Source organism: Actinia tenebrosa, unplaced genomic scaffold, assembly GCF_029948245.1.
Source record: "Actinia tenebrosa isolate PJP-AT-01 unplaced genomic scaffold, QUT_ActTen_1.0 PGA_scaffold5__44_contigs__length_20552954, whole genome shotgun sequence".
In the NCBI taxonomy this organism is placed as follows: Eukaryota; Metazoa; Cnidaria; class Anthozoa; order Actiniaria; family Actiniidae; genus Actinia; species Actinia tenebrosa.
Window position 1 is genome coordinate 17808066 of NW_028292582.1, and position 27916 is coordinate 17835981.

Below are 27916 nucleotides of genomic sequence, written 5' to 3' on the forward strand. Positions count from 1 at the left end.
GACATTTATTATTGGCTTTGTTTCTATGATAAACAAGCTAGAAAGAAAACAATTGGATTTTGATAAGAACAATAATTATACTAGATAATCACTTCGGCTACGCCCTCAGCTGCCTGCATTATACCTACGAATGCTGCGTGCCTCAGTAATTATCTATTAAAAAGAGTTGTTTGTTGGTTCCCTCCTGTGCTTCGAGGGTCTTCCGGGTTCCCCGGCTTTCCTTCCTCCCTCCTCCGCAAATATCAACTCCTAAATTCCCATTGGAATTACTGTGGATGAATAGCTACTCTGTAGAAATGCCACTGCTAAGTCACATTTATTTATTTATTTTATTTTATTTATAGACTCCGAACCCGCTGCATTATTTAGCGGCGCACAGAACACTTGTGCTTTCTCATGGTGAAGCGGGTTGATTTTGAAAACCATGGGAAGATGGACAACGATGTGAACGGACTCAATTCACCGGACTTGATTCAAGTGAAATGCTTCATATCAGTCTCAGAGGCTGTCAGTTTGACAGGATTTACATAGAAAACACGCTTAAAAGATCTTAAACGTTCAAAGTAACCGCGAACTGATGATATATTCACCCTACTATGTATATTTTAAAATGTTATCATCTTTTGCTGTCGGTTGTCATAGAGTTCATTCTGAAGTTCACAGTGGTTTGTATTTACATTCGATTCAGGAAGCTCAAGCTAAGAATTGTTTACATGATAGTGGCGTATCAGTAATGAATAATGTCCTTAACTAAATAACGTAATATACAATCATGATATTTGATTGGTAGATAGCCGATTGGTAGAATATGGATGGATTATGAGATTGCATAAGATTGGATGGAATAGGGTTGGAATAAATGAGATATATTGATGGATTCTTGGATTGATTCGATATATCAGAGGACGAATAGACCCTTCCGTGAGCCGCTTCACACACACTATACCACTACATTCGCTATAGTCACGCCCAACTGATATGTTGATTTTGACGGGGGGAGAAAAGCCGGATAGCGTACCCGAAGAAGCATTCTAATAATAACGGAGAGAACAACACATCAAACAAACTCAACTCACATATATGAGGTTTAGTGGAAAATCGAACCAATCACTCGTCATGCAGGCATGAATTACACAGCGGTGAGGGAGAGTACGATAGCTTCTCTTGCTATACCCCGGCTAACTAGCGCTATGCCAACATGGAAAAGATGTGAGATGAAATGCGTGATAGAAACGATAAGTTATGATATCGGATGGGATGGTTATATGAAATGTGCTGCCGGATCGAATAGGATCGAGAGATCGGAAGGTCTTCAATGTCCGCAATGCAGTCCATACGTTAAAAGTCCATATAGGACTTTTTAAAACCGAGGAAAATGTGAATCACTGCATAGTGATGTGTATAAAAACTCACTTGGGTATCAAACTGAACAAAATACAAATAAACGAGCGGGCGGGAGAATTGCTTTAACACTTGACGTTGTGCCTTTTGTCGCTTTTTGATTGGTTCACAGCGGAAACCATTTGAAAGCTCACGCTGTCTACCTTTCTCACTGCATAATAGACTATACGCTTCATCTATAGATTATACTCTAATTTAAGTTGCCATTCATTCAGTTTTACGATATAAAAACACTAAAGATGCTCCAATATTACCTATGTTATTCAACTGAATAGCTGTAGAAAGTTCATGTCTCAAATTAATTTCTGACGTGGAACCCATTCACTAAAAATACTTAACTAAGAGTTTGCTGTAATCAGGACGAAACGACGACAGTTTATAGTACAGTAGGTTGACTGACAAGTGAAGACTTAAATGTCACACTAATTGCTAAGTGAAGACGGCCCAAGATCAAATATTTGTTAACCGAATACGTGTGACTCTGCTTGTCAATTAAGAGTAGGCAAATATAAGGCAAAAGGTTTGGTGAAAGCCGCGACAAAACAACCATTTATCGGTAGCAAGGAAATCACGGCTATCGCAGCTTGTTTTGAGCGCGAATTCATCTAAAGAGAAAGGCAGCAAACATTATTCATACTAGTTGTAACTACAGTTTTGAAAGACGTAGTACAAGAAAGAAGATAGCCGGGGAGTTTCATCTTCACCAAGGGAAAAAGAGTGAGAAAGGCAGCAAACATTATTCATACTAGTTGTAACTACAGTTTTGAAAGACGAAGTACAAGAAAGAAGATAGCCGGGGAGTTTCATCTTCACCAAGGGAGAAAAGAGTGAGAAAGGCAGCAAACATTATTCATACTAGTTGTAACTACAGTTTTGAAAGACGAAATACAAGAAAGAAGATATAGGAAGTTTTATCTCCACCAAGCGAGAAAAGAGTGAGAAAGGCAGCAAACATTATTCATACTAGTAACTACAGTTTTGAAAGACGAAGTACAAGAAAGAAGATAGCCGGGGAGTTTCATCTTCACCAAGGGAGAAAAGAGTGAGAAAGGCAGCAAACATTATTCATACTAGTAACTACAGTTTTGAAAGACGAAGTACAAGAAAGAAGATAGCCGGGGAGTTTCATCTTCACCAAGGGAAAAAAGAGTGAGAAAGGCAGCAAACATTATTCATACTAGTAACTACAGTTTTGAAAGACGAAGTACAAGAAAGAAGATAGCCGGGGAGTTTCATCTTCACCAAGGGAGAAAAGAGTGAGAAAGGCAGCAAACATTATTCATACTAGTAACTACAGTTTTGAAAGACGAAGTACAAGAAAGAAGATAGCCGGGGAGTTTCATCTTCACCAAGGGAGAAAAGAGTGAGAAAGGCAGCAAACATTATTCATACTAGTAACTACAGTTTTGAAAGACGAAGTACAAGAAAGAAGATAGCCGGGGAGTTTCATCTTCACCAAGGGAAAAAAGAGTGAGAAAGGCAGCAAACATTATTCATACTAGTAACTACAGTTTTGAAAGACGAAGTACAAGAAAGAAGATAGCCGGGGAGTTTCATCTTCACCAAGGGAGAAAAGAGTGAGAAAGGCAGCAAACATTATTCATACTAGTAACTACAGTTTTGAAAGACGAAATACAAGAAAGAAGATATAGGAAGTTTTATCTCCACCAAGCGAGAAAAGAGTGAGAAAGGCAGCAAACATTATTCATACTAGTAACTACAGTTTTGAAAGACGAAATACAAGAAAGAAGACATAAAGGAAGTTTCATCTTCAACAAGCGAGAATAGAGTGAGAGATATAATGAATGGTAATCCATTCAATACGAGTAGCAGGAATGAGAGTGCCTGTGGCAATTTGGAGTCATTTGGTTCATTTTCATCGCTTTTGAAGAATACAACTCCAACATAGATGGCCGTTTTCTCTACTTTAGTATCCATTGGTATTTTGGGCAACACTTTGGTCGTTATTTTGATCCTAAGGAACAAGACTTTGAGAAGAAATATTAATTATTACATCCTCAACATGGCCGCCTCTGATGGAGCGTTCTTGTTATTTCTGATGCTAAGAAAACTGACAGACTTTGGTGTTTTTCGTTTATATGAACAACCAGTAAACCCAATCCTTGGAAACATCATCTGCCGGCTCTCATTCTTCCTCAACTCCTGCCAACACGTCTCTCTATTAACACTGTTTATCATGAGTGTAAACAGGTTTCATGCTGTCTCAAAGCCTCTTCTCACAACACCAACAACAGCCAAGTTTTGTATCTTTCTCATCATCGTCACATGGGTCTTGCCAGCGCTGCTTTATCTCAACCAGCTGGCATTAGAAGCCTATAAGTGGGCAGGACCCTTCATTGGGATGCTTTGCCCAAGCGTTCTTTCCTTGGAGACTCTAAATTTCTTCTACTGGATCCAGATGGTCTGTCCGATGTCAATATTCATAGTTATTTTGGTACTGAATATAAACATTATTCGTAAACTTAGAAAGTCAAAGATTGCTGTATCTCTTCCAACAGCACAGGAACAAATACGCGGTAGAAGGGTTGCAAATGCAATGAAAATGATCCTATGTTCTCTTACTCTCTATATCGTTATGTGGTCTCCGCATCACATAGAAAACTTCATGTTTCATGTTGTTTCTCCATCGATCTACGAACCTGATTTAGATTGGTCCCTGTTTAACATTTTCTACCTTTGTTTGGTCCTTAATTCCACTCTCAGTCCTTTCATATATTTCGTTTTTATTAAAGAATTTAGAAGGGTTTTGAGGAAAACTCTGCCGCACAGGGGGACGAGCGTCAACACAGTTCCAACATGACTCTAAATGTTGATGGCGCACGCGTATTAGCTGATACTTGTCTTCGAAGTCATTGAAAAATAAACCACAAAAAAAAAAAAACAACAAAAAAACAAAAACAAAAAGAACAAAAAACAAACAAAAACAAAAAACCAAAAAAACCAAAGAAACAAAAAAACAAAAACAAAAAAAAAAACCTAACAAACAAACAAACAAACAACCAACAAACAAACAACAGCAACAAAAAGAAATAAAAAGAAGTAAGAATGCATGAACACATACATACAGAAGACAACACAAAAACAAAACAACCAACAATAATACAAAATAATGAAAATAATGAAAAGACAATAAGACAAAAACAAATACCAAGTCAGGGTATGATGAACTGTAATGATACGATTCATGATAATAAGTGAAGGTTGGGTAGGCCGTAGAATTTAATATTTGAGAATGGGTCTGAAAAGATCAAAACAGGATTATGTTTGTCTAGGAATAACTGTGCTCATGACATGGACTGTTGAAGTGGAAAATAGGAAAAATTTTATCATAGACTTGCTACTAGGGTTGGGATAAAAAGAAAAGAAAAAGAAAAAATTGAACAATAAATTGAAAAATTGTGCTATTGAAAAGTGGAAAAATAAATAAACATCTCATTTATAACAAACTGTAATTCTGCTTGTGGTTGTAAATAAAAAGAAAAGTGAGAAAAAGCTAGCTACGTACTGATGACCAATGAAAAAATGGGAAATTCAAAAGGGGGAAACGAATCGAAAACAAAGAATTTAAACATTATTACTTTGCCAGTGTAAGAGAAGAAAGAAAGAAAGAAAGAAAGAAAGAAAGAAAGAAAGAAAGAAAGAAAGAAAGAAGAAAGAAAGAAAGAAAGAAAGAAAGAAAGAAGAAAGGAAGAAAGAAGAAAGAGAAAGGAAGAAGGAAGAAAGAGAAAGAAAAAAAACGAATTCATAAATCCCTCCCCCAATCCCTCCCTCCTCACCGCCCCCCTCCCCCACTCCCTCCCCATCCCTCCCTCCTCCCGCGCCTCCCATCCCCCCTCCCCTCCCCCCTCCCCTCCAACCCCCCCCCGCACCCTCCCTCCCCCTCCCTCCTCACCTCACCCCACCCCCTCAACCCCACCCCCGCCCTCCCTCCCCCCTCCACTCCCACCCCCCCCCCCCCCTCCCCCCCACCGCCCCACGCCCCCCCCCCTCCCCCGAAAGAAAGAAAAAAATTGAAAAATTACAAAACATTGGATTTCTGAGAAAATAACAGAGATTCCTTTTTTTTAAATTGTACTTTCAAAAACAGATTAAAATATCTACGAAGAAAAGGAATAGGAAGAGATATTCTTTCAAGATTCAAAATGTCTCTAGATTTCAAATAAGAAACCAATCATAGCCTTGTTAATACTCAATACATATGACTACCATCTGGTGGAAAATAGATAACCTTCATTAAGTGTTTAGGACTAGTTTTTTAATCTCCTTAAATTGATAAGCGCTGAATCCTCATTGCTTAGCAAGGTAAACACATCAACTATTTCTGCCCGTAATGACGTCATCGGAAGAACAACACGCCAAGCTTGCATCCCCTGTTTTTGAAGATTTATGACACGCACAATTTTTCTCAAAGGTTTATTGATTTTGTGGCTGAAAGATATATCACTAATGAAGAAAAGATTGCCGAAATGAAAAATGAAAAACAAATAAACGTCAATCAAAGAAGTGCTTGGTTTCACTACATAATGAAAAACACAGGAAGCCCAAGCAAGGTATGGATTTTGTTTACTTCATTCTCTACTTTCACATCCCCATAATACTTTGCGTCCAGACCAAAACTCTTGATGATCTGTAAACGCAAAAATAACTTGGAATAAACTGATAATCGGTGTTGTACAGATAAAAGCAGGTATAGTATAAATTCAATTAAGAAACCTTTCAATTTGGGACAGTTTTTTGATTGGTTACCCCCCAAAGACGCAAGGCATTATGGGGATGTGAAAGTAGTGAATAAGCTAAAAATAATACTTAAGGAACTGCATGACATTAATTATCACCGTTTGGTTCGATGGATGTTTGGGGGATCATTAGGGTCCCATGGTCTATAGACAACTGGAGGGGGGATCTCCTATACTGCATTGACAGGTATCAAAAGGGGGCGGGGGAGGGGGGTTGATATTGACACACGAATAAGAAAGTAGCAACCACTAGTACGGGGAGCTCATTGGAGGATATCATCACTTGGAGGGATCATTAAAGCTTTATTATGTGGCATAAATAAACCTGACTACCCATTCCCAGCTGAGGTGATGAATAATGACCGGTGCCTTACATAATAAGTACAAGAATGCCTTGCTTGGTATACCTGTGGGTTAGACCTAAGGACATACCCCGCTTTAATATATTCCCTTTGTTCCTTTTAGTCTTCAAACACGTTCAGAATTTGAGCTGCTACTGTCCTGATCTTGGTAATAGACTTTGACGTTGCGCAAAGGAAAATATCCCTCTCTGCCCTCTAGAGTACCCTGAAATATAATGTAATGATAATAAGAATACATTTTTAAAGCGCTTATCAATGAGCTGCTCTAGGCACTGTATATACACCCTTCTCATAATGGCTGATGAACGCACGGAAACGGGGTCACCCAGTCATCTTGCAAGGTTGAACCAAGCTGCTCATTCAGAATAAAGGATGTTAGTGCTAACTCAGATCAAAACAAAGGTCATTTTTTAATACTTTTCTTCTTTAAAGTCATTTCATGTAATTTTGTATCTTATAGTGTGAAATAATGACTGGGTGATCTCGTTTTCGTGCACTTGTCAGTCATTATGAGAAGGGTGTATGAAGAACAAATATAATAAATAAGAAGGGATATGAATTTCTGGTAATAACGATGAATAATTAGCAAATGGTATTCAAAACTTTTTCTGGTTCTTTCGATTTGCAGCTGCTTAAGTTGCTTCATATACTGCGAGGATCAGCTCAATTTGATACAGGCATTCGATTGTAAACAAGAGAGTAAGAAGTAAGTGCTTTATACTCTCTTGTAGTAAATAAACAGCCAGCTAACCTTCATCCATCCTTTCCTATTCGTTTCTCGCACGTTTCGTATGTGTTGTCCTCTTTTTAACGTTAGTTCGTCGTCCTTACGAGCGGTGTACGATCTTAGCACGAAACCATAACGATCACTAGACGAGTCTGATTGAGAACTCGATCTATTGCTGTAATAACTTTCGCCTGAAATGTAAAAAAGCAAAATTACTTGAAATTAATATGAAATTTTCATTTTTATTAATATAATCATATTTGAAACATTTATTCGAGAAAATGTTTGGTGCTGAAGTCGGCTGAAGACGTCGGACACAAAACGCTTACTGGCGAGAAAAGAAATACGCACACTCGGTCAGTGGTTGGGAAGACGCAAAAATCCAATCATGAAACCTTGTTGACAATGCTGGGCCCCGCCTCCAGCCCCCGCCTCCAACCCCCTCCTCCGGCCCCTGCCTCTAACCCCCGTGACAGGGCGATAATTTTAACAATTTTAACAATTCCAACAGCTACTGCTTGAACAGCTTCATCAGCTTTCTTCGGGAACCGAGGGAAAGTGCTAAGTTTAAACGTGAATGTTAAATTCTCTGCCCTTTCCCGGATGTCAGAGAGGGGGTCAGGGGGTTCAATTGATTAGTGCATTATATAGTAGGAGAATTTACAAACCTGAATCATCTTGATCATTTTTCAAGTTTTCTTCGGCGCTCTTATTGGGTAATTCGGCAATGAAACAGCCCCAAATGATAATAATCCAGCCAATCAGAAGACTGGTGGAGATTAGTCCTAGGCCCTTTTTGTGCACGCGGTTAAGGGTAACAAAATGATAAAATATATTCTTAGAAAAAGTTACCTCATTGAAGGTGGATTGAAAAAATAAGTTGGGGTGGGAAGGGAATCACTCCTCCAGGTCAGTTCAAGCCCATTTTTAAAATAATGAGCTTCTTTTTACTTTTTCAAAGAATGTATGAATAAGTTTGTTGGTCAAAACATGTGGGTTAAGGTGTATTTGATGCCAGAAACAAGAAGGGACAAAGGCAAGTCAAAGCCATGTTTTATAACTGCCTAGTAATGAAATAAGATTGATCTAGATACTATAGTCTATAGCTTGCATAAAGCACATTGTTTTAAAATGTTTTGTATCAAAAAGTGTAACATGTATGTGAATTAAAATATCACTACAAATGATAATGAAAACGTTTTTTAGAGTCAATTCAAGAGGATACAGATAACATAGCGATTCTTTGAGCCTGCTGGGATAGTGTCTGTTCATTAAGGATTCTCTCATTACACCAGTTGAATATGAATCTCATATCACCATCCGGCACCACTGAGGTGTCTGTACCCCAGCCATTATCACAGACACACATTGAGCCCACACGACTACCATGGTTACAGTTCAGCGGTATCTATCGACAATTCGCGATCGTCATTAATCAATATTATTGTAATAAACAAGACCATATCCCGGGCAAGGCGTCTGCTCCATCTTCAGTCACAAACAAACTTTAAGCCAATAAGGCAGTAGGAATGGGAGAACTAACGTTTTCCTTTTAATTTATGTATAGTTGCAAACGCCTTGAACTTGGGGTATGTGCGATATATGAATTTAATTACTATTAATTACTAATAATGATTTTTGACAATAACAGCCCAGTCCAAATATTTGAGATTGCTATTCATGGTTCTCTACATAGTTGATACTTATGCGCTAGCACTTGTTACTCCTACCCCCTCTCCCCTTCCTCCCCTCCCTACGCCAAATCTCTCTCTAAGTTAATGCTTTAAGCCCACTTAGTTAAATGATTAAAGCTCAGCGGTATTTAACAGCAATCCATAGTCAATGGTCATGGACCGTTTTCACGCGGCACCTATGTTTATTCCTATGAGAATGATGATGTTTATGCCCGCGATAACACATGTCATACTGGTGCACCGATTCATGTGAGGTCACGCAGGTGAAATCTATTGCTACAGCCAAAGACATGGAGCAAAGAGCAAAGAAGTCGTAGCAGCTACAAACAACAACAAAAGACCTGATGTAATATAGCAATGATTTGAATTTACATGAACATGATGATGGTGATGACGATAATTATGATGATGATGATGATCACGATGATGATGTTGATCATGATGATCACGATGATGGAGATGAAAGAAGAAGGTAGGGGGTTAATTTACCGGGTTAATTTCTTTAACGTCTTCCAGGCTAAACCTTTTCTTAGCAAGCGAGCTCTTGTCAGCCTTGTTCAGCAAGAACTTCTCTTGTTCAGCGGTTAGTTTATCACCGATAAGGCTTTTGCAGTTATTATGATCCTTATCAAAAGCCTAGATAATGATAATAATGATAAATAACAGCGGTTTTAAGTAATCATCTTCATTTTACCACGATACAAGACCAAGTTCACTCCTTTTACTTCATGCACTTGAAATCGTGTTTTTGGATCCCCCTCCTGACACATACGTTAAATTTGGTATTAACTCCTCCCCCCACACTTCGTTATTACCCCTTCCCGGTTCCGACCATTTTGTTCCTTGCCCCACCCATTTTGTTCCTTGCCCCACCCTTCAAACACAAAAATTCACCTCTTACCCTACCCCCTCCCCTTCTCAACCACACACGATTTGAAATTGCTCCCATTCCTCAACGCAGAAACGTGCAATCCTCAATAGGAATTAAATGTCACGCACGAGGCGTAGCGGCCTGAGTGCCACTGTTAAACCCGTAACTCATAAAGGCGAGAGGTCTTTCTTATAGAGGCTTTGCACCATCACGCGATGGCACTGATCCATGACAAGAGGCAGGAACAATTAAATCTGGTCTAGTGTGATTTATATGAGAAATTCAGTTTCCCAGGGAAAAACTCTAGTGTTGTACCTCCTGTCATGGTTGCCATCACGTTATTGTGCAAGCTCTCTATACCAGGTGTCCAACGTCAGTAACATATGCCTCTAACTTACGATTTCAGGCAAATCTTTGTCATTTTTCATCTTGGTGTAGCAGTTTCTGACGGGTTGGCATTTTCCCTTTTCTTGATCGAAAAATGATCTTTTACCGTTGTACTTTTCCAAACAGTCAACAGGCTTGCAGTCATCACGTGGGTCCTGGCATGGAAATTAACAAGACACAGTAGTTAAACATTACGCTGTAGCAGGGTTCGTGCAGGATTAATTCTCAGAAGCCATTTTTAAGCGATATCTTACCAAGTCGACGCCTTTACAAGTCTTGTGTTGGCCACCAAAACCTATTACTGAAACAAGTGAAACAGACCAGATATGGTGTCAATGAGTATGCAAAACCACCATACACGACATAGCAGAGTGGTTTTTGTTTGTCTTATACTAAATTAGCCGTACCGTATCTTACGTATAGCCGTAGCTACACGTCCGTGTACGTAGTGCAGTCAAGCACTTCTAGATTCTAAATTCTAATGCGATCTATCGGTAGCCTTATGGGTAGTCGAAATCTGTTTACGTTTCCATTCAACATGAATTGGTAAATCCGATTATATTTTTTAAAACAGCACCATGCGTTTGACACTCATACGAAACCATTCTAACTGACATCGACATCATGCAAACTATATTCACAGCCCATAACATTTTAAACATTTATTCGATTCTAGATAAAGTTGGATTTTAAACATAGCCATGGTCAAAATGAAGGTTGCCACTTTTTATATAATCCACCCTCCAAATTAAAGCTATGACCCGTTTCTAAAATGTATAAAAACTTCAAACAACATGTTATGACTAAGCTTTGTTGTTATATTGCTACTGAATAAGAATCGGACCAGCTTAAACATAGTCATTCTCTTGAGAGTTCTACTTCATTCACACCAAGGCTTAAACATGTTTTAAAGTGCTTTAACTAAACAGGTTTGAAAAACTATCTACGAACACTGCACAATATTTGGTGAAATAATACATGTAAGCTATCCTTTGTCTTGCCGCTGATAGTATTTTACAAAGCTTCATTATATTGTAGGTTTCTAGTCTCTCAATTTTTTTCCTAATGAAAACACAGTTTAACTAAACACGTTTAGGTGTGAATGAGGTATTAGATTCTGTACCTAGGCATATTTATGTCTCTTCTCTTGCACAACAATTAAACAAATAAATGATTATCAAGGAATGACACGTGGTCTGAAGTGGGAAAACATTACGCCCAAGCCACAGGGAGCCCGGCTTTAGAATTTGTACATGAATAAAAAAAATCAATAAGTGCTTTATTGGGTTTCCTGTGTTTAGAATTTGTTCATGAATAAATGAATCAATAAGTGCTTTATTGGGTTTCCTGTGTTGAGATTTGAAACAAGGCGCTGATACGTTGAGTTTCCGGTAATCGTACTAACCAGTAACTTGATAGCAGATTAACGTAACGTATCAGTGTAACGCACGCCCTATTACTATTATTACCATTTACTAGGGCGTGCGTTACACTAATACGTTAAATTTGAATTATAAGCTGCTCTCGAATTACTTACATTAATCTGCTATCAAGTTACCAAATCTCAATACATCATTGGCGTCTTGTTTCAAATCTCAACACAGGAAACCCAAAGCACTTTATTGATTTATTTATTCATGTACAGATTCCAAAGCCGGGCTCCCTGTGCCCAAGCTAATAAAAGGACCTATTTAAATAATAGTACTTACAGGTATCTTGCCAGTCCAGTTCTTTCCTTGGTTTAGTTGTGTTGAACAAGATCACGTGTTGTATACGATGCTCATTTACTTGAAAAACCAAGTGACACTTGCCTATCCTATCCATGGGATACTGAAACACAACAACACAGGAAACCCAACACTTATGTACTATAAGAACAAAGTGACACTTGTCTACCCTATCCATAGGATACTGAAACTAAACGACACAGAAACCCAACACTTATGTACTATATAGAACATATAGAACATATGTACTATAATTATTCGCCTCAGGCTCAGTGAATATGGAGAATATTTACCTCGCCGCTCGAAGACTCGCGTCTCGATAAATATTCCCCGATATTCACTTCGCCTTCGGCGAATAACTGCTAATTTTATTTTCGTGACTAGCACTTTAACTTTAATAAAATTATTTTTACTTTGATATAAAATTATACAAATTTATGGTATGAATTAAGGTCTTTTATAAAAGATATATAGATAAACTAGAAGTAAAAAGGAGAGAAACTAGGAGTAAGAAGAAGCCGTGTTACAATATGTCAACTATTTTTAACTTCTCTTTTGTCTTTGATAAAATATTAGTCTATTAAAGTGCTTTTTATCGTACTTACAGTTGTTGGGAATAAAAAAGATATATTCTGTGTTGTTCTTGGGGAAATAATAGCTTCATTGCCACCAATCAATACCATGGACTGCAATAGAGAAACAAAGAATGACGGTTATAAACGATAATCAAGATAAAACAAAGCATTAGTTTGTTTTACCTCACAGTCAATGTCGTTCTTTTCTACTTGCCAACAGCATCTGGGCTTTCCTGAAGCTACTATGACTTTAGTGCTAGCATCGTTGGCTACCGTTAGATCTAAAGAATAAGTAAAATTGTTATGAATGATTTTGACCTAATTCTGCGGATATCCAAGGAAAATATTTCCATAATGGCTTTTATACCATCACAGATCAACATAAACTTGATTTAGTTAGCTAGATTTTACTTACAGAACTGGATAGCATAACTGTCTGGCTTCACAGGTAGCATACCAGAATGCTGTGTGGAAAACGTTGAAAACATTTTAGATTTAAGATATAGCTTCGAGCGACAGTAAGGTTTAGTCTTCATAAAGTAAGCTAAACTACAAGTTTATATATGCCTATGAATTTAGTCTAACATTTCTATCGTAACTGTAAGTATTTAGAAATTATAAACTAATTGTTTTTTGAATCAATGATTTACCTACCTCGACGTGGATCGTACAAGCCGCTTGATTGCAGAGGAAGAAGAAAACAGTAGTTAAAAAAACAAAAACAACTCGAAACGACAACCTGATTGAACTCATGATTGAAGTATTATTTGATCACAAAACAAAGTTTAAAAAAATATATTTTCATTCATTAACTTTTTAAATGACATGTATTCTTTCCCAAAATAATTTTTCCTTCTTATTTTGATGTGTAAATGATTCTAAGAGAGCTTTTTTTCCACCATGGAATTAACGGCTAAAGAGGCCGCCATTTTGTTTTCCAGATGGAGGAGAAGGGTCTGGGTGCTATTTAAATGGGGAACTTCATTTCCGGTAAAAAATCCCGCGTTTATCACAGGGATCCCAATTTTAACAAAGGTTATAAAAATTAAATTACTCTTTATTAGGAGCTCATGCCTGGTTACTCTTCTTCTTATGAATTAAGTGACGGAATATAAATAACGAAGTCATCTTTAGAAGAAAGGCCTTAATGCACAGTGCATTTTAGGATCTCATTGTTATGCAAATTAGTCTTTAACAAATTGCCGATAATAAATGTTCGAACCGCGAGATGCAGGTCCAGTCAGTCACGTCGCTGCAGAATACAAATTTCTAGCTGGCACGAAAACCTTACAGTCCCAACCTGTTCTCCAGACTGGATTTTGATCAACCCCTTGGCAGGCCTTTGAAAGTAAAGGGTATATCTAGTAGATATACTGCAACGGAATTGTTCTCACTGATAATACTGCTGCGAGAATTTCATATTCTTCGAGGTTTTTTTCGAGTTTTTTTCCCGAATGAATGAATTTTAATAAGATTTTAAAAAATTAAAAAAATATCCAAAAACCTATTCGTTTTAAAATTGCTTACAATTATCCTACGGTTTTTTTATATCAAATCTTTACACAATGAATTGAAGGAAAATATCTTTTTATTATTTAGACACATACATATATCTAGTTTGCCATCAGAGCTGAAAAGCTCATCGAGAGAGCTCGCTATACTAGATTATAGCTATTTTATTCATTACAACATCAGTTTTTACGTGCAATGAGGAAGAAAAAACTGTTGATGTAAATTAAATTCAAATTGTAAACACACAAATTAGAAATTAAATTGAAAAGAAAGAAAAAAAAGAATATAGAAATTAATAGTTAACATTACCACTCTTTTTATTGCTACGCGCTGACCGTTACAAAAGTCGCGACAAGGAAATTGGGCAATACACTTCCGTCAATCAAATAAATTGGTCGGTACCTTTGTATTTTCTGATTTGCGGCAGTGTATTGCCCTATTTCTCTGTTGCGACTGTTGTCTCGATCAGCGCGTAGCAGTTTCATGCGCAAAGAGTGGTAAGGAATAGAATGAAAACGTTCATCACGTACACTCAGACTTCTACAATATTCATAAAGAGGAAAACATTGAATAAGATATCACTGAGTAATAAAGACAGTTATTTAACTAGAAAAAGCCAATAGAATGAATCGCTAAAGATATCGCAAAAGTCTAAAGGAAACCGTTGGACGGCTCGTTATGTTGAAAAATCTTTTAGATAGGAGTGCAATAAAAAATACATCATTTCTAATTGGATTTTTGTTTTCAGTTTGTGATACCGTGAGAAAAATAAATGTCCCACAGCTAATGAAATTATGATCTTTTCTTCCGAAGCTCATTCAGATTTATAATTTTTTTCGCAAAATCTTTTGCATCTGAAACAATCGAGGCTATTTCTGCGATCAAGGCAACGCCTTCAGTTGCTACAGCAGCAATGACAATAGTGGTGAGATTGAGAGCGGTTTTGAGCCAGTCATACCGGTCCATATTAGTCATCATGGCTTCAAGGATACTCCAGAAAGCATCCATCGCACCACTGTCTTTGATCAGGTTGAAAAGAGCTGTGGCTTTCTTGAAAGCATTCCCCCCTGCTTCGTTCCAGGCTCTTACAAACTCTTCTAGAGCTTTGCGGAGCTTTGAAGACGTATTGATTGAGCGAGCTGCATTATTCAAGACTTTATCGACGTAGGTTTTGATAGGCGGCTTAATACCCGCCAAAGACATTACGAGAAAATACGCTTCAACAAAGATGCTGGCATACAGCTTAACAATTGCCCATTCCATACTCTGAGACTCTAGTACTGCTTTTGGAGGCTCGAGCATACTTCCTTCTCTAGTCATTTCTACCAATAGCATCCCATCACTTGTCTTGTCCAAATTCATGCTAAACGTCTCCAGGTCAAATCCTTGGCGAAGCATAGTTATTCTGACGTCTGTCAGGTACTTAGAAAGCAGATTATCAATGCCAACAAGTGATTGACCATAGAGCACTTTGGACAGTTCGATTTGCTCGATAGCTACGGCCCTTGCTGATTCAGTGACATCTTTTCTCTTCTCAGGATCTGCATTCAACCAGGCGTACTGTTCGGGAGCATACCTCCTTAGCTTTCTATAAGCGTCCTCAATAATTCTATCAGAATCGGAAAAAGACATCATGAGCTAGCTTTAGCAGGTTATTCTTCGTTTCGCCACGAATGGCTCAAAATGAAAGTGACTCAATCTAGACTTTGGTGTACAACTACACAGATCGTGACTTTCAATTGAACGACGTCATCATCAACGTCTAGGAAACCTGAATTCCAAGAAAACCTAAATTACACAATGTTTACTGGTTGCAGCAAATGCCACGTCATCATCAACAACCTTAATTTCTAGGAAACCTTTAACATGACCCAATTCCAAGAAAATCTAAATTGCACAATGTTTCTGGTTTGCAGCCAATGCCACGTCATCATCAACAACCTTTATGATCCAATTTCAGAAATCTTAATTACACAATGTTTGCAGGCAAAGCCACATCATCATCAACATCCTGTATTTTTAGGAAACCTGCATCCGTCAGGATTCAATTCCAAGAACGTTTTAGCTGATCGCACAATGTTTGCAGCCAAGGTCATTATGATCATTAGAAGCTATTTCGGAGCCACTCATGCAAGTTTAATGAACTTGTTACGAATAAAGCTATGTTGCGCCAATTCGCATTAGATACCAAATACAAAAAGAGATACAATTTCATAAGCAAAAGAAATAGAAAAAAGGCCTGAGAAAAACAGTAAACGACTTATAATTTCTTCTTTTTTTAATGAAAAAGGCCATTATAATAAGATCTGTTTATTTTAAAGGACTAATGATTTTTTATTTTATTTTAGATTAAAACATATACAAGACTCTAAGAAGCTGACCCTGTTTATTTATTGTCTTCCTCGATTCACGTCTTGCATACGTTATTATGATTTATTATATTATGATTAAGAGTACCCTATGAATGACCATATTGCGAGGGATTCCTTCCTAATGATTACAGGACATATTTTTGGAATATTTCTGGTTACCCAATAAAAATGCCTTGGTAAAATTGTAATGAAAGGTAATATTTAATAACTCCATAGTAAAATCTTGTTCTAGTTCATAGATAGTTTAGACTTCACGTTATAAAGTTTTTTCGTTATATCACAAATTTTGTAGTTAATTAATTATTTAATTCTTGTAAAAGCATCGATATTTTTAAATGCGTTTTAAGAAATGAAGCATTATTATCATTATCATTATTATTATTATTATTATTATTATTATTATTTCTGTTCTCCGTCTTCTTTTTGTGTCTAGCTAACTAATAATTTCTGCGAAGACATACTAGATTATTCTTCCTAGAATATCGATTCAAAACTTTGATAAACTAACAGCGACCATGGCCATTTATCAAAGTTTTGGCATACTCTCAAGGAGAGCATATTTCTGTATATGTAAAAATATACATTTCAGTCCTTCAGTCCTCATTCACTGCTGCATAAGGACGTTCATGGACATTTGTTCGCACGCATCCCTTCTAAGCATGAAGTTAGAGAACACGCGCTCATCTTGATAGTACATGAAAAAGCAGTTTCGTCCCGGGGGGGGGGGGGGGGGTGGGGGTGGGTACTACCACTCCAACTTGGGTAGGGGTGTGCCGCTAGGACCTAAAAACCCTGACCCTATCCCAGACCTAAAATTTTGATTTTACATACCCTACCCCAGACTAAAACTAAGAATTGTACACCCTACCCCAGACTAAAAGACAGAAAAGACAGTTTTTCAATAGATTGCAATCAATATTTACTAACGTTTTTATTGTTTTTGTGCCGGCAGAAAGCGTAGCCTATTCGCCAGACAAAAATGACCAAATCGTTAACTCTATCCCAGACTAAAATGATACCCTATCCCATACAAAATGTCCAAAAATGATACCCTACCCCAGACCCAAAAGCCCAAAAACCATACCCTATAAGGCGGCACATACCCGTATAGGAAATATAGGGGAGTAGCCCCCCCCCCCCCCCCCCCGGGAGTTTCGTTCGACTACTATCGGGTCCTATCGGCAGAAGAAGACTTTCATTCAATAATGTTGATATTTCTATAGATAATTTGTTTACTTAATGAAGGAAATCTAAAAAGGAATACATATTTTGCATTAGTAAATCTGTCTCAGTTTTTTTTTTTTTTTTTGTCAAGTTTGACTGAATGCAAACTTTATTTTGGTCGAAAACGTTTGGCTTTCGTGATTTCCACATCTTTTTCGCGCATGAAAACAAATATGAAAACTGGTCAAATGGAATCTCGAAATGTAATAACTTATTTTTTAACCTTCTTGAAGAATAGTTAAGGCTAATATGAAAGTAATAAGATATATTAATGAAGAATTAGGATAAGAAAATGTTGATTTTTAACACATTTAGTTTTGTCCTTAAGGGCCTCGCAAACTTGACTAGTTTAGTCCGTAATCATCTCCAGCTAATTTTCTCTCTTTTCCTGCCAAAGCATTTAATTTATTTTGTAATTTTCATTGCGGTAAAAATACGTTTCATAAAAAAAACATATAACTCTTCATATGAATAACCAAATATCGCTATTGAATTGGAAGTAAAAGTAAACTTATATTTTGCACACTTTTTTAAAGTCTGTGTTATAGTCTTGATTTGTCCATGGAAAGTTTGGAAATCTCCAAAACTTGAATTTTAATGAAAGACATCCAAGGTAAATTTCACTAAAATTGATATTTTATTGGATGATTTGTATCTTTCGTTTTTCAAGTAAAAATAACCCGGAATTCAAAGCATAAAAATGACATCGGCCATTGAAAGCTTTGTGGAAGATTTTTCAAACAACAAAACTGGGGTGGTGGGTTGTGCACATTTGACAAAATTCCTAAGTGGGAGAACAAAACATTGTAGTGCATTTTGATTTGATTTTTTCACTTTATGGTTTTCATTATAGGGGACAAGTAAAACATGAGAAAAAAGAGAACAGTCAGGCTGACGCCATCCGCGCGCGCAAAGTGCTGCTAGAACCTGCGACCGTCTTTCTTTCTGCGTAAATAAATTCAGTACCGACAAAAAATTATAGCTATATGATAAAACGAATAAAACAGCTTTTTCGTCCTCCATTTAGTAATAAATCACTTAGGAAGCGCCGTAAGCACTCAAGAAGTCGTAAAAAGCTTTCGCCTACGGCTTGTTTTTCTCCTTACACTTCTTTCGTGCTTACGCCACCTCCTGCGTAGCTCTGCGTGCTTTATAACTGAACGGAGCACGGAAAAAAGCTGTTTTATTTGTTAATTTGAAACTGAAAAAAATAAACATACTGACGGACGGATAGCTAGATGAAGGGATAGCTAGATAGATTGGATGAATGAAATGAACTGACAAATGGAAGGAAGAGTGATTATTACTATGTCCCATAGAAACAACACATTTATAATTTCAAATTTATTTGCACACAATCAAGAATTACAATTAAAGTTAAAGGAACTTAATCATTCATGGCTTATATTTAGTATGACGAGCTTACAATTTTTCTAATTTATATCATTTCAAACCTTATCATGTTCATGTGCTTATCGTAAAAAAGCAAGTTCAGTGTGAGTGTTTCTCCCATCTCTTCTACATCTTGATAGCTTCGAGCTGGTTCAGGTTGACGATCTTTCTCGCAAAATCCACTGCACTCAACGCAATCAAAGCAATTTCTGCGATCAAGACAGCACCGTCAGTGGCCAGAGATGCAATAATCATGGCGGTGACTTTAGCAGACGTTTCTAACCAATCATACCAGGCCATGTTGCTGCACAAAGCTTTAATGATGGTCCATAGAATGCCAGCTGCATAGCTGTCCTTGATCAGGAAGAAAAGAGCTTTTGCTTTTTGGTAGGCACTTCCTCCAGCTTCGTTCCAGGCCTTAACAAAGGATTCTAAAGCTCTTTGTAGTCTTGAAGAGGATTTGATCGCCTCAACCGTCTCGTCAATGGCTTTCTCAGTGGCTTTAGCACTTGGGGAAACAGAAATCCCTGCTGCTGACATCACAAGCATTATGGCTTCCACCAAGATGCTGGCATATTGTTTAAGCTTTGCCCAATCGATGTCAACAGAACCCAGTAGTGCTTGAGCTGGCTCTAGTGCTTTCCCTTCTCTCGTTAGTTCCACCCAGTGTTTCCCGTCATCCTTCTTGATGATATTCATTCGAAATGTCGGGATTTCCAGTCCTTTTTGGAGTAACAATATTCTATGTTCTGGAAGATGCTTGGCAAGTCGTTCAGCGATGTCATCTGGTTGGTCAGCAAATTCTTTGGCCAGTTTGACGTGTTCAGTCGCTGCATTCTTCGCTGACTCAGTAACGGCTTTCTTCTTTTCGGGATCTGCATTCAGCTTGGCGTACTCTTCAGGGGCATGTTTCTCTAGCTGCTCGAGAGCTTCTTGAACTGCCTTCTCGACGACTGCAACATCTGTTTCATTCAACGACATGGCTTGGGGTCAAGATCAAGATCTGCTGGTTATTACGGTGGAATTTTCTGTTCAAACCGGTAAACAACTGAATAAAATTCAAACAGACTAAGTATCAAAAAGGTTTTCCAAATCACAACAAGTGCACATTGAAAACGTTATTGCGCATGTCCAGAAGATCGCCTTTAAATAGCTTCGCGGGCTTGCATAAAAAAGTGGCTTGGGAATTGTTAAGCTTATTGCTATATTGTCTTAGAATATTATTTACCCATTGTGTCGTTCAAAATATAATATGTATAACATAATTATAAGTGAAAGCAGCTGTTTAGGGAAGTTCTCAATAACCTCAGAGTTTTATGTGCAGAGGCTTTGCACCATCACGTGATGGCAGCCATGACATGATGCGCAACAATGTAATCTTTTTTCGCCTAGAAAACTGAATTCTTGCCTCCTGCCATGGCTACCGTCACGTGATGAAGCAAAGCCTCTATAGATTAGTGGATGTAGTGGAAATATTTGTGAGAGAAAGGGTTCCCAATAAACTACACACTAAATAAAGAATTTGCTTTTAGATTTAAATTGCTAACAGAGATCGATTTCTACTGGGGTCAATAGGAGTGACGTGATGCCAGGAAGCATTATGTGAAGTACGAAAGTGAAAACGAAATTATAGTATAACGAATGACACAACAAAAAATCGCAAGAATATAAAATGCTAAGAATTTCGATCACTTTTTTTTTAGTAACTGCGAGAACCAATAATAACGAATATAAATAAATGACTATTATAAAAAACAAAACGAAAAAAAATGGGGGTGATTAGAAATTTGGACGAAGTGCCCACAATTTTCTTTGTCAAATCTTTTCTTTTAACGTTTTGGTAAACAATATCAGTTTTTAAAGATCCATGCATTTTCCCAGCTGTAATTGTCTCAGTGTTGTTTTACAGATCTTCAGTACAGTACTATTTACCAGGCTTCGGTATTGTCCCTTTAACCAAATAATTGGAACAATGAAAGTAGTATTCCCGTCATCAAAAACGAATATTTTAAATGTGTTGTTTTTGGATCTACAATAATAACCCGTTAAAGATCGAATGATGCGAAGCTCGTCTTATTTCAAATTTCCTAATCATATCGAACTTACCTTTGCAGGATCTATTAGTAGGGCACGTTCCGATGAAATGAATCAGGCTGCACAACCCAGTTCTGTTTTATAAGCATGTGTCAGGTGACAAAAGTGGGGGATTTCCAAGTCCCAGTCAGGGTAGGTAACTCAGATCGATATGTGCCAGTGAGGGGAGGATTCCTAGAACTCCAAAACCTGACAAATTGTGCCCTCACTAGCGACTATTTATGAATTTTAGTTCATTGGTTATGGGTAAACGACCCTCTCGGTCAGAAGAGGATCTCTTTGAAGTCAAAGAATCTGGAGTAAATAGAATTTTTTTTCAAATCAAAATATATGCTCTACGATGTTTCGAGGAGCAGCTTCAAGTCGCGTTTCTTAAAATCAGTTGTTCCCCCTGGAACATTTTGACCTTACTTAACCCAGGAGAAAGAAAAACCGGTTTCAGTTTCTAAGAAACATCCTTTTTTTCTAAGAAACATGCTTCGTTATAGCTTTACTTCTAAGAAATGTCAAGGACAGGAATGGCCAGTACAAGCGAAATGGTTTTAAAGGTAGGTAATATGATATTTCTAATCACAGTCTATATTTATGCTTCCTAAAAATGTCTTAGTGGATCAAAGTTAACTCTTTCCAAAATAATATAGCATTTTTACCCCCATTACATAGAATTTACAGCTGGACTTAAATTTGTCCTCTTCTGTTTTCTTAATTTAAAAGGAAAATAAAGACCATACAGTGTCATTGTAATATTGTTTTCTCGCGCCTCTAAGAATGGCATAATTTTAAGCGGTCTACTTCCGCCATACGTGCGACACTGTGATGTCTTGGTTCGATGGCAAATGACACATGGAATTGAATAGAGAATATTTCATAATCAAAAGTTAAAATAGCAATGCACTAGAAAAAGCTTTTTAAAAAAATACAGCAATAAGAAAAAATACTGGTAAAAAGATAACAAAACAAAGTAAATTCTGAAAATGATGCAAATAGATGAAAGAAAATATTACAGTTCAAGACTCATCGATGTGATAGAATACCGTGAGATGTTGATCCCGGGGGGGGGGGGGGGTACTCCCCTATATTTGCTATACGGGTATGTGCCGCCCTATAGGGTATGGTTTTTCGGCTTTTGGGTCTGGGGTAGGTTATCATTTTTTGACATTTTGTCTGGGATAGGGTATCATCTTAGTCTGGGATAGGGTTAACGATTTGGTCATTTTTGTCTGGCGAATAGGCTACGCTTTCTGCCGGCACAAAAACAATAAAAACTTTAGTAAATATTGATTGCAATTTGTTGAAAAACCGTCTTTTCCGTCTTTTAGTTGGGAATAGGGTGTACAATTCTTAGTTTTAGTCTGGGGTAGGGTATGTAAAATCAAAATTTTAGGTCTGGGATAGGGTCAGGGTTTTGAGGTCCTGGCGGCACACCCCTACCCAAGTTGGGGTGGTAGTACCTCCCCCCCCCGGGATGTTGATGAATCACATTCACTGTTTTCAAAAATGTGTAAATGGGCTCACGATAGTTTATGTATCAAATTAGTAGCAGTAGAGAGAATACATTTTTAAAACTCGCAAAATTAAAAACACTAGTCAACGTGTAATATAGAGGATATTACATGGGCGCGCGGAGATACGAATTTTATCTTCGAGTGTTCGAGTGTTCGCTGCGCTCACGAGTGAGATATCTAAATCGAACACTCGAAGATAAAATTCGTATCTCCAAGCGGCCGTGTAATGCTCTGTTTATTATATAGATATTGATGAAACTTAAATAAAACAAAAGCTCAAAAATTCTTTATTAAAATAGCAAGCCGATTCAACAGCGATATCTTCACGTGTGAAAGATATGGTATCTTCCACTGGTGAAAGATATCAAGTTTTCGACACTAGAGAAAACCTGGTATTTCATCGATATCTATATAATAAAGTCAAATAGACACAAAAGAAAACGATGGAATTAGGGGATACCGTGTATTATGCACTTATATATTTCACAGGTTTAGTGAATTCACTTTAATTTTTCAGTCATGTCCCGTTAAGACGTCTGCTACTGGAACACCAAAGGCCATATTGCTTACTATCAATCACGTGACTTTTTGGAGTTGACTGGGGGGCAACTAGCGGATGCTAAGTCAAAACATATCAAAATAAGTCCCCAAACTATTGTATTTGACTATTTTCACGACATCAAACCAGAAAACAAGAGATCAAAACAACCTCCAGGATTGTACAAGCCATTAAAAAAGAGCTATTACCGGAAGTGACGTCTATTGATAGCAACCTATTAGTAAAGGTTCTGCGCCATCACGTGACAGCAGCCATGTTGAATGGCAGTAACAATCTTTTACACGTGATGGTGCCAACCTTCTATTGGTGGCTATTGCTATTAGACCTTAAAAGAGTGCTAAATGAATTATGCCTTCGCTACCATAAGTTTTTGTGTAGAGTGTTTCCATGACACTCACGGAAAACCAACAAATGTTTCAAAGGAATGTGTCTATGCAGGCAAATTTCATGGAAAGCCTTTCATGGAAAGTTATTTTGACGTTTACTAAAACCTACTTTGTTGATAAAGCAAATTGGTACGATTTCGCAAGTTTTAATAGAAAACAATGTAATAACACGAACTTCTGATACATTATTAGTCTTACTGAACTCAAAAGTAGTTAAATAATAAAAGTACATTACTTGATACTAAATCATTTTCAAAATGTGGTGGAACCTTATTTATGTCAAGAGGTAATACAGGGCGTGTGTTAAGCACGACTCTTGTTTTGTGATCTAGCTAACTTGCGGTAGAGGAAATACATATGTGGCAATAATTACTGGGTTGCCTGTGTTAGGCTAAAGTACGATAACATTTTGACGTCAACTTTATCAACAAACTTTAAATGTTTCGTTTTCGCCGTCCTTTAAGGCGCTTTAAAAAAATAATGCTTGCGGTATTTCAAAATACCGCTAGTTTTATTTTCAAACAGACTTATAATTTGTATAATACAAAGTTGACAGAAATGGGTCGCCAACGAAGTGTTCGATTCCACCATGTCCATTGGTATTATCGCCTTTTGATATGAAAGTGCAAAACAATTTTGGAACTGATTAGCAATCCCTATTTCAACCAATCAACTGCCATTTTCTATGTTGCAGTATTTTATTTTACTTTTTTAATTCTACAAGATTTTCGTCGACAAACAATGCGTGACTGTCACGCCTTCTACCGCACACACTTTTTACAGAAATATTCTTTCTTCAATGTGATGCTAATAGAATTTTATCTTTTACATTCTTCATAATTAACAGTATATTATTCTTATACTAAAGAGCTTGATTCTTAACGTTTCGGTGATATTTAGAGTGGTACGACAACAAGTATTTTATACCGGTCGTATCTTCATCTCGGCTCTCTTAGCAGTGTAGCCATTGAAGCCACTCCAGGCAACTCCAGCAGCTGAATTTTTCCCGTGGTGATACAGGCCGTTCAGGTTAGAGTGGTGACAGCTTTTGTACCACCAGGCACCTTTGTAGTCCACTGCACAGTTTCCACTCGTGACATCATTGTCACGATCTTTGGTGGTGAAGGCCATACCACGATGTTCGGAGAGTGCGTCACCAGCAGTGCCTACGAGTGAAAACGATAATTATGTAAAAAGATGTTAAAGTCAATTCCATGTGTTTTTATTGGCGCTAAAGGTGTTGCGCGAGGATCTCTGCACGGATTCACAAGAAACCAGAAGAAAGGGAAATGGGTATATGCTTTCTATCCTTACGGGAAAATAATTATACAAACGATCTATGACTTTGTCAAGAGAAACTACAAACTTTCAAACGCTTTTCCTTTTTTTGTTAATAGGGAGCCATAAGCTATTTACCTCACCTGAATAAGTTCCAAGACTCAGTTGGTACTTGCTTCTTTCACTGCTCACAGCAAAGTAGTCGTACTCAGCATACGCACTCTTCCCCTTGATGTCTTGTAGGTCAACACGAAGACGGTTACGAGTCTGATGGGTCAACCGGTTGATTTTATCCAGTCCCAACCAGAACTCGCCTTTCAGGTCACCAAAACCGTTCTTGTAGTCAGCCCAACCTCGATAGAAGTCGACTGAACCGTCTTGTCTCTTTTGGAAGACTGTCCATCCACCTCCACTCGTCTTCTGGTCACAGTAAACCTATGAATCGAAATATCACACTGAACAGACTATTCTTAAATTTATTTAAAAAGCCAATTGAGTATTATTTAAATTTTTTTTAATGACAAGATACCTGACTTCAACTCTTCCACATTCACACTACAATTGTTTTATTCAACTTATCAAAAAAAAAGTATCCAATTTTGTAAAGTTAATTTACCTTGAACGGTCCTTTGCCGTCACCTGGATCGACTGTGTAAACACCACTTTTCTTGCCACCTCTTCTAAGAACTTCAGCACAGTTTTTGGGCACTGAAAATTAAAGAATTGTGTTAATTTCTAGCGTTGTGTTTGTATAATGCAAATTCAGTCGACGATAAATTAACTTCACTAACAGGAATAGCAATGACATATGATTGCTTTAAGAATTGTCAACAATACTTTCTTTCATACTAGAACTTACCAGTTTTGTTTAACGAAGCTCCCATTTTTTCCATGATGACATTCAATTTCTCTTCGATGGTTTTCAGGGCACCGGAAAACTGTTTGGAATTAGCCGCACCTCCAAAATAATTATGATATACATCGTCATTCGTTTTGGTTTTGGTGACTTGTTTTCCTTCACTGACAAAAAACAAGCTGATGAAAATCAGCACAAATCTCAACACTTTCATCTTAAGAGTTGTTCCCCTTCGACACTCGCGTTCAGTCAACAGGACAACAGGTTGTGGGTAAAACTCACTGAATCATGCTGTGGAATAAAGACAGCTAAAAGTCAAACACGAATTTTAAACTTGTTTTTGAACTAAACTTTCTGTTAGCCAATCCTTGGCAAGAGGTTTGCATTAAAACGTGGCCTTTTTTCTAATGAGACCGTTCAAATAATTGTACATGACCCTTACTCCCAAAATATTAGCTTAAAATATCGTGCTTCCACCCCCCCCCCCCTCATCCCACCCCATCCCCCCCCCCTCCATGTTTGATGGATGGGACCTATTAACCCGACAAGTCTCGTTATATAATTGAATTTGTTTATGAGTTCATTTTTGAAGAGCACCGAAGTAAAGTATAATGATAAGAAAATATTTTAGCTCTCCTTAAAAAACTTGTCCTCCACCGTTATCAAGATTCATAATTTCCATGTCAACCATCAATACCGTAAAGGGATCTTCCGTGAGGTTCGCTCCACGCGTACTAGGTAACACTACAGTCATATTTGACAACACACAACTCTTAACTCAAATTGTTTTTGACGGAAGGAGGATGTCATGTAGATGTCATGTTCAACACCTGAGAACACGGGGAAAAAACCCTCGTAGTTAGGGAGAAAACAACACATCACTGAAACGAACTCAAAGTGAAACTCAAACTCATGATTAAATTACAAATGTTATCACTTTTTTTGCTATTCCTTCAGAATTTGCGGCCCTGAATTATCGCCAGAAGTCAAATAACAATCTCATTTTTAAAAATAGAAAAGCTTTTAAGATTTAAGATTTAAATCAATAGTTTTATGGACTTACACACTTAGTTAACTAAACAAACCATAGTTTATTGACACAACGTGTTAAAACACGATGGGATGTTTGTTGGTAGCCTAATTGGTGGTATAGTGAAGCGATATGATTTTGTTAATTAATTAAAATGTTATCAATATTAAATAATACAATTAGATTTATGGAAGTATCCGTTCTGCATCCATTGTTCGCAGCAGTAAAACAGCGGTTGGTAAATGTGGCTGGAGGTTGGGGGATGGAGGCAAAACGTTTTTGATGAATGGAAATTAATATTTATTTTTACCAAGTTTATAGAGTATAAATATTCTGTAGACAATTGTAGATTATGGTGTATGAGTAAGTCTTTTCTTTTTTTATTGACATCTATGAAGCGTGCCGGCTCCCTAATGATTAGTTTGTCACATAGTGACAGAACAATTATCAGAAATGAGCTAAAATATGGGCGGAAAACGAGTCTGAATTTTGTGTTTTATATAAAAAGCTGCTCTCTTTATTTCGCTGCATTTTAACGTCAACGTTACGTTATACTAATGGCGCGCATGTGTCTACTGCTATGAAGCTACATATTAAACCATTTTAACATTTGAATTGTTTAGCTTGAGCACAATTGGGTATCTAAACAAAATTCAACAAGAAAATTATTTTCACCGTTTGTACATAGGGAGGAGGTATATCAACACGATCGAAAATTTATTGAATGACAATAATTGAATAAGCATAAATAGTTATCTGCATCTTGTCATAGGATAAGTCATATAGAGAGTCAGTGCTCGCAAATATCAATATAAATTAGCCTCCTCCGCAGGCATCTCCTTGCCCTTTTTGCTCCTTGGGCTTCCTGTGATGAGAACAAAAAATTCGAAGGGGGAGGGGGAAGGGAAGAAGAAAGAAGAAGAGGAGATGCCTGCCAAAAATGTAGCCTCCTCCGCCGGCATCTCCTTGGCTCTTTTTGCTCCTTGGGCTTCCTGTGGCGAAGACAAAAATTTCGAAGAGGAAAGGGGGAAGGGAGGGAGTAAGAAGAAGAAGAAGAAGAGATGCCTTCCAAAAATGAACAACTAGTTGACATTTCGCGCACGTTGTTTGCGCATGCGAAAATATCTTAATCATAAGAGGGTCGGGTAGATTTCTTCAAACAAAAACATAAAAAATAAAAAATAAAAAAAACAAGGGGCGCTGTAGG

At 37.5% G+C, this 27916-nt stretch overlaps 4 protein-coding genes across 4 annotated transcripts; 1 reads left to right on the forward strand and 3 right to left on the reverse strand.

Moving 5' to 3' along the window:
- The first annotated feature begins 1938 nt into the window (after nt 1–1938).
- On the forward strand, nt 1939–4327 carry LOC116300734 (neuropeptides capa receptor-like). Its single transcript, XM_031709658.2, has one exon. The coding sequence runs from the start codon at nt 3311–3313 to the stop codon at nt 4220–4222; it is 912 nt and encodes a 303-aa protein (XP_031565518.2). The 5' UTR covers nt 1939–3310; the 3' UTR covers nt 4223–4327.
- Nucleotides 4328–6626: 2299 nt separating this feature from the next.
- LOC116300729 (uncharacterized) lies at nt 6627–12956 on the reverse strand. Its single transcript, XM_089038118.1, has 11 exons — nt 12917–12956; nt 12685–12782; nt 12532–12612; nt 11909–12029; nt 10454–10500; nt 10211–10354; nt 9431–9577; nt 8473–8655; nt 7916–8039; nt 7272–7438; nt 6627–6725 (listed from the first exon to the last, which is right to left on the reverse strand). Exons 1-11 carry the CDS (start codon nt 12954–12956, stop codon nt 6627–6629), a joined length of 1251 nt encoding a protein of 416 aa, XP_088894244.1.
- A 5982-nt stretch (nt 12957–18938) lies between these two features.
- LOC116300735 (uncharacterized) lies at nt 18939–21267 on the reverse strand. The gene is made up of 2 exons (XM_031709659.2): nt 21108–21267; nt 18939–20049 (listed from the first exon to the last, which is right to left on the reverse strand). The coding sequence occupies exon 2, from the start codon at nt 19980–19982 to the stop codon at nt 19128–19130; it is 855 nt and encodes a 284-aa protein (XP_031565519.2). The 5' UTR covers nt 19983–20049; nt 21108–21267; the 3' UTR covers nt 18939–19127.
- Nucleotides 21268–24224: 2957 nt separating this feature from the next.
- Nucleotides 24225–26391, reverse strand: LOC116300731 (fibrinogen C domain-containing protein 1). Its single transcript, XM_089038497.1, has 5 exons — nt 26377–26391; nt 25683–25970; nt 25440–25531; nt 24967–25258; nt 24225–24711 (listed from the first exon to the last, which is right to left on the reverse strand). Exons 2-5 carry the CDS (start codon nt 25891–25893, stop codon nt 24467–24469), a joined length of 840 nt encoding a protein of 279 aa, XP_088894623.1. The 5' UTR covers nt 25894–25970; nt 26377–26391; the 3' UTR covers nt 24225–24466.
- Nucleotides 26392–27916: the final 1525 nt, after the last annotated feature.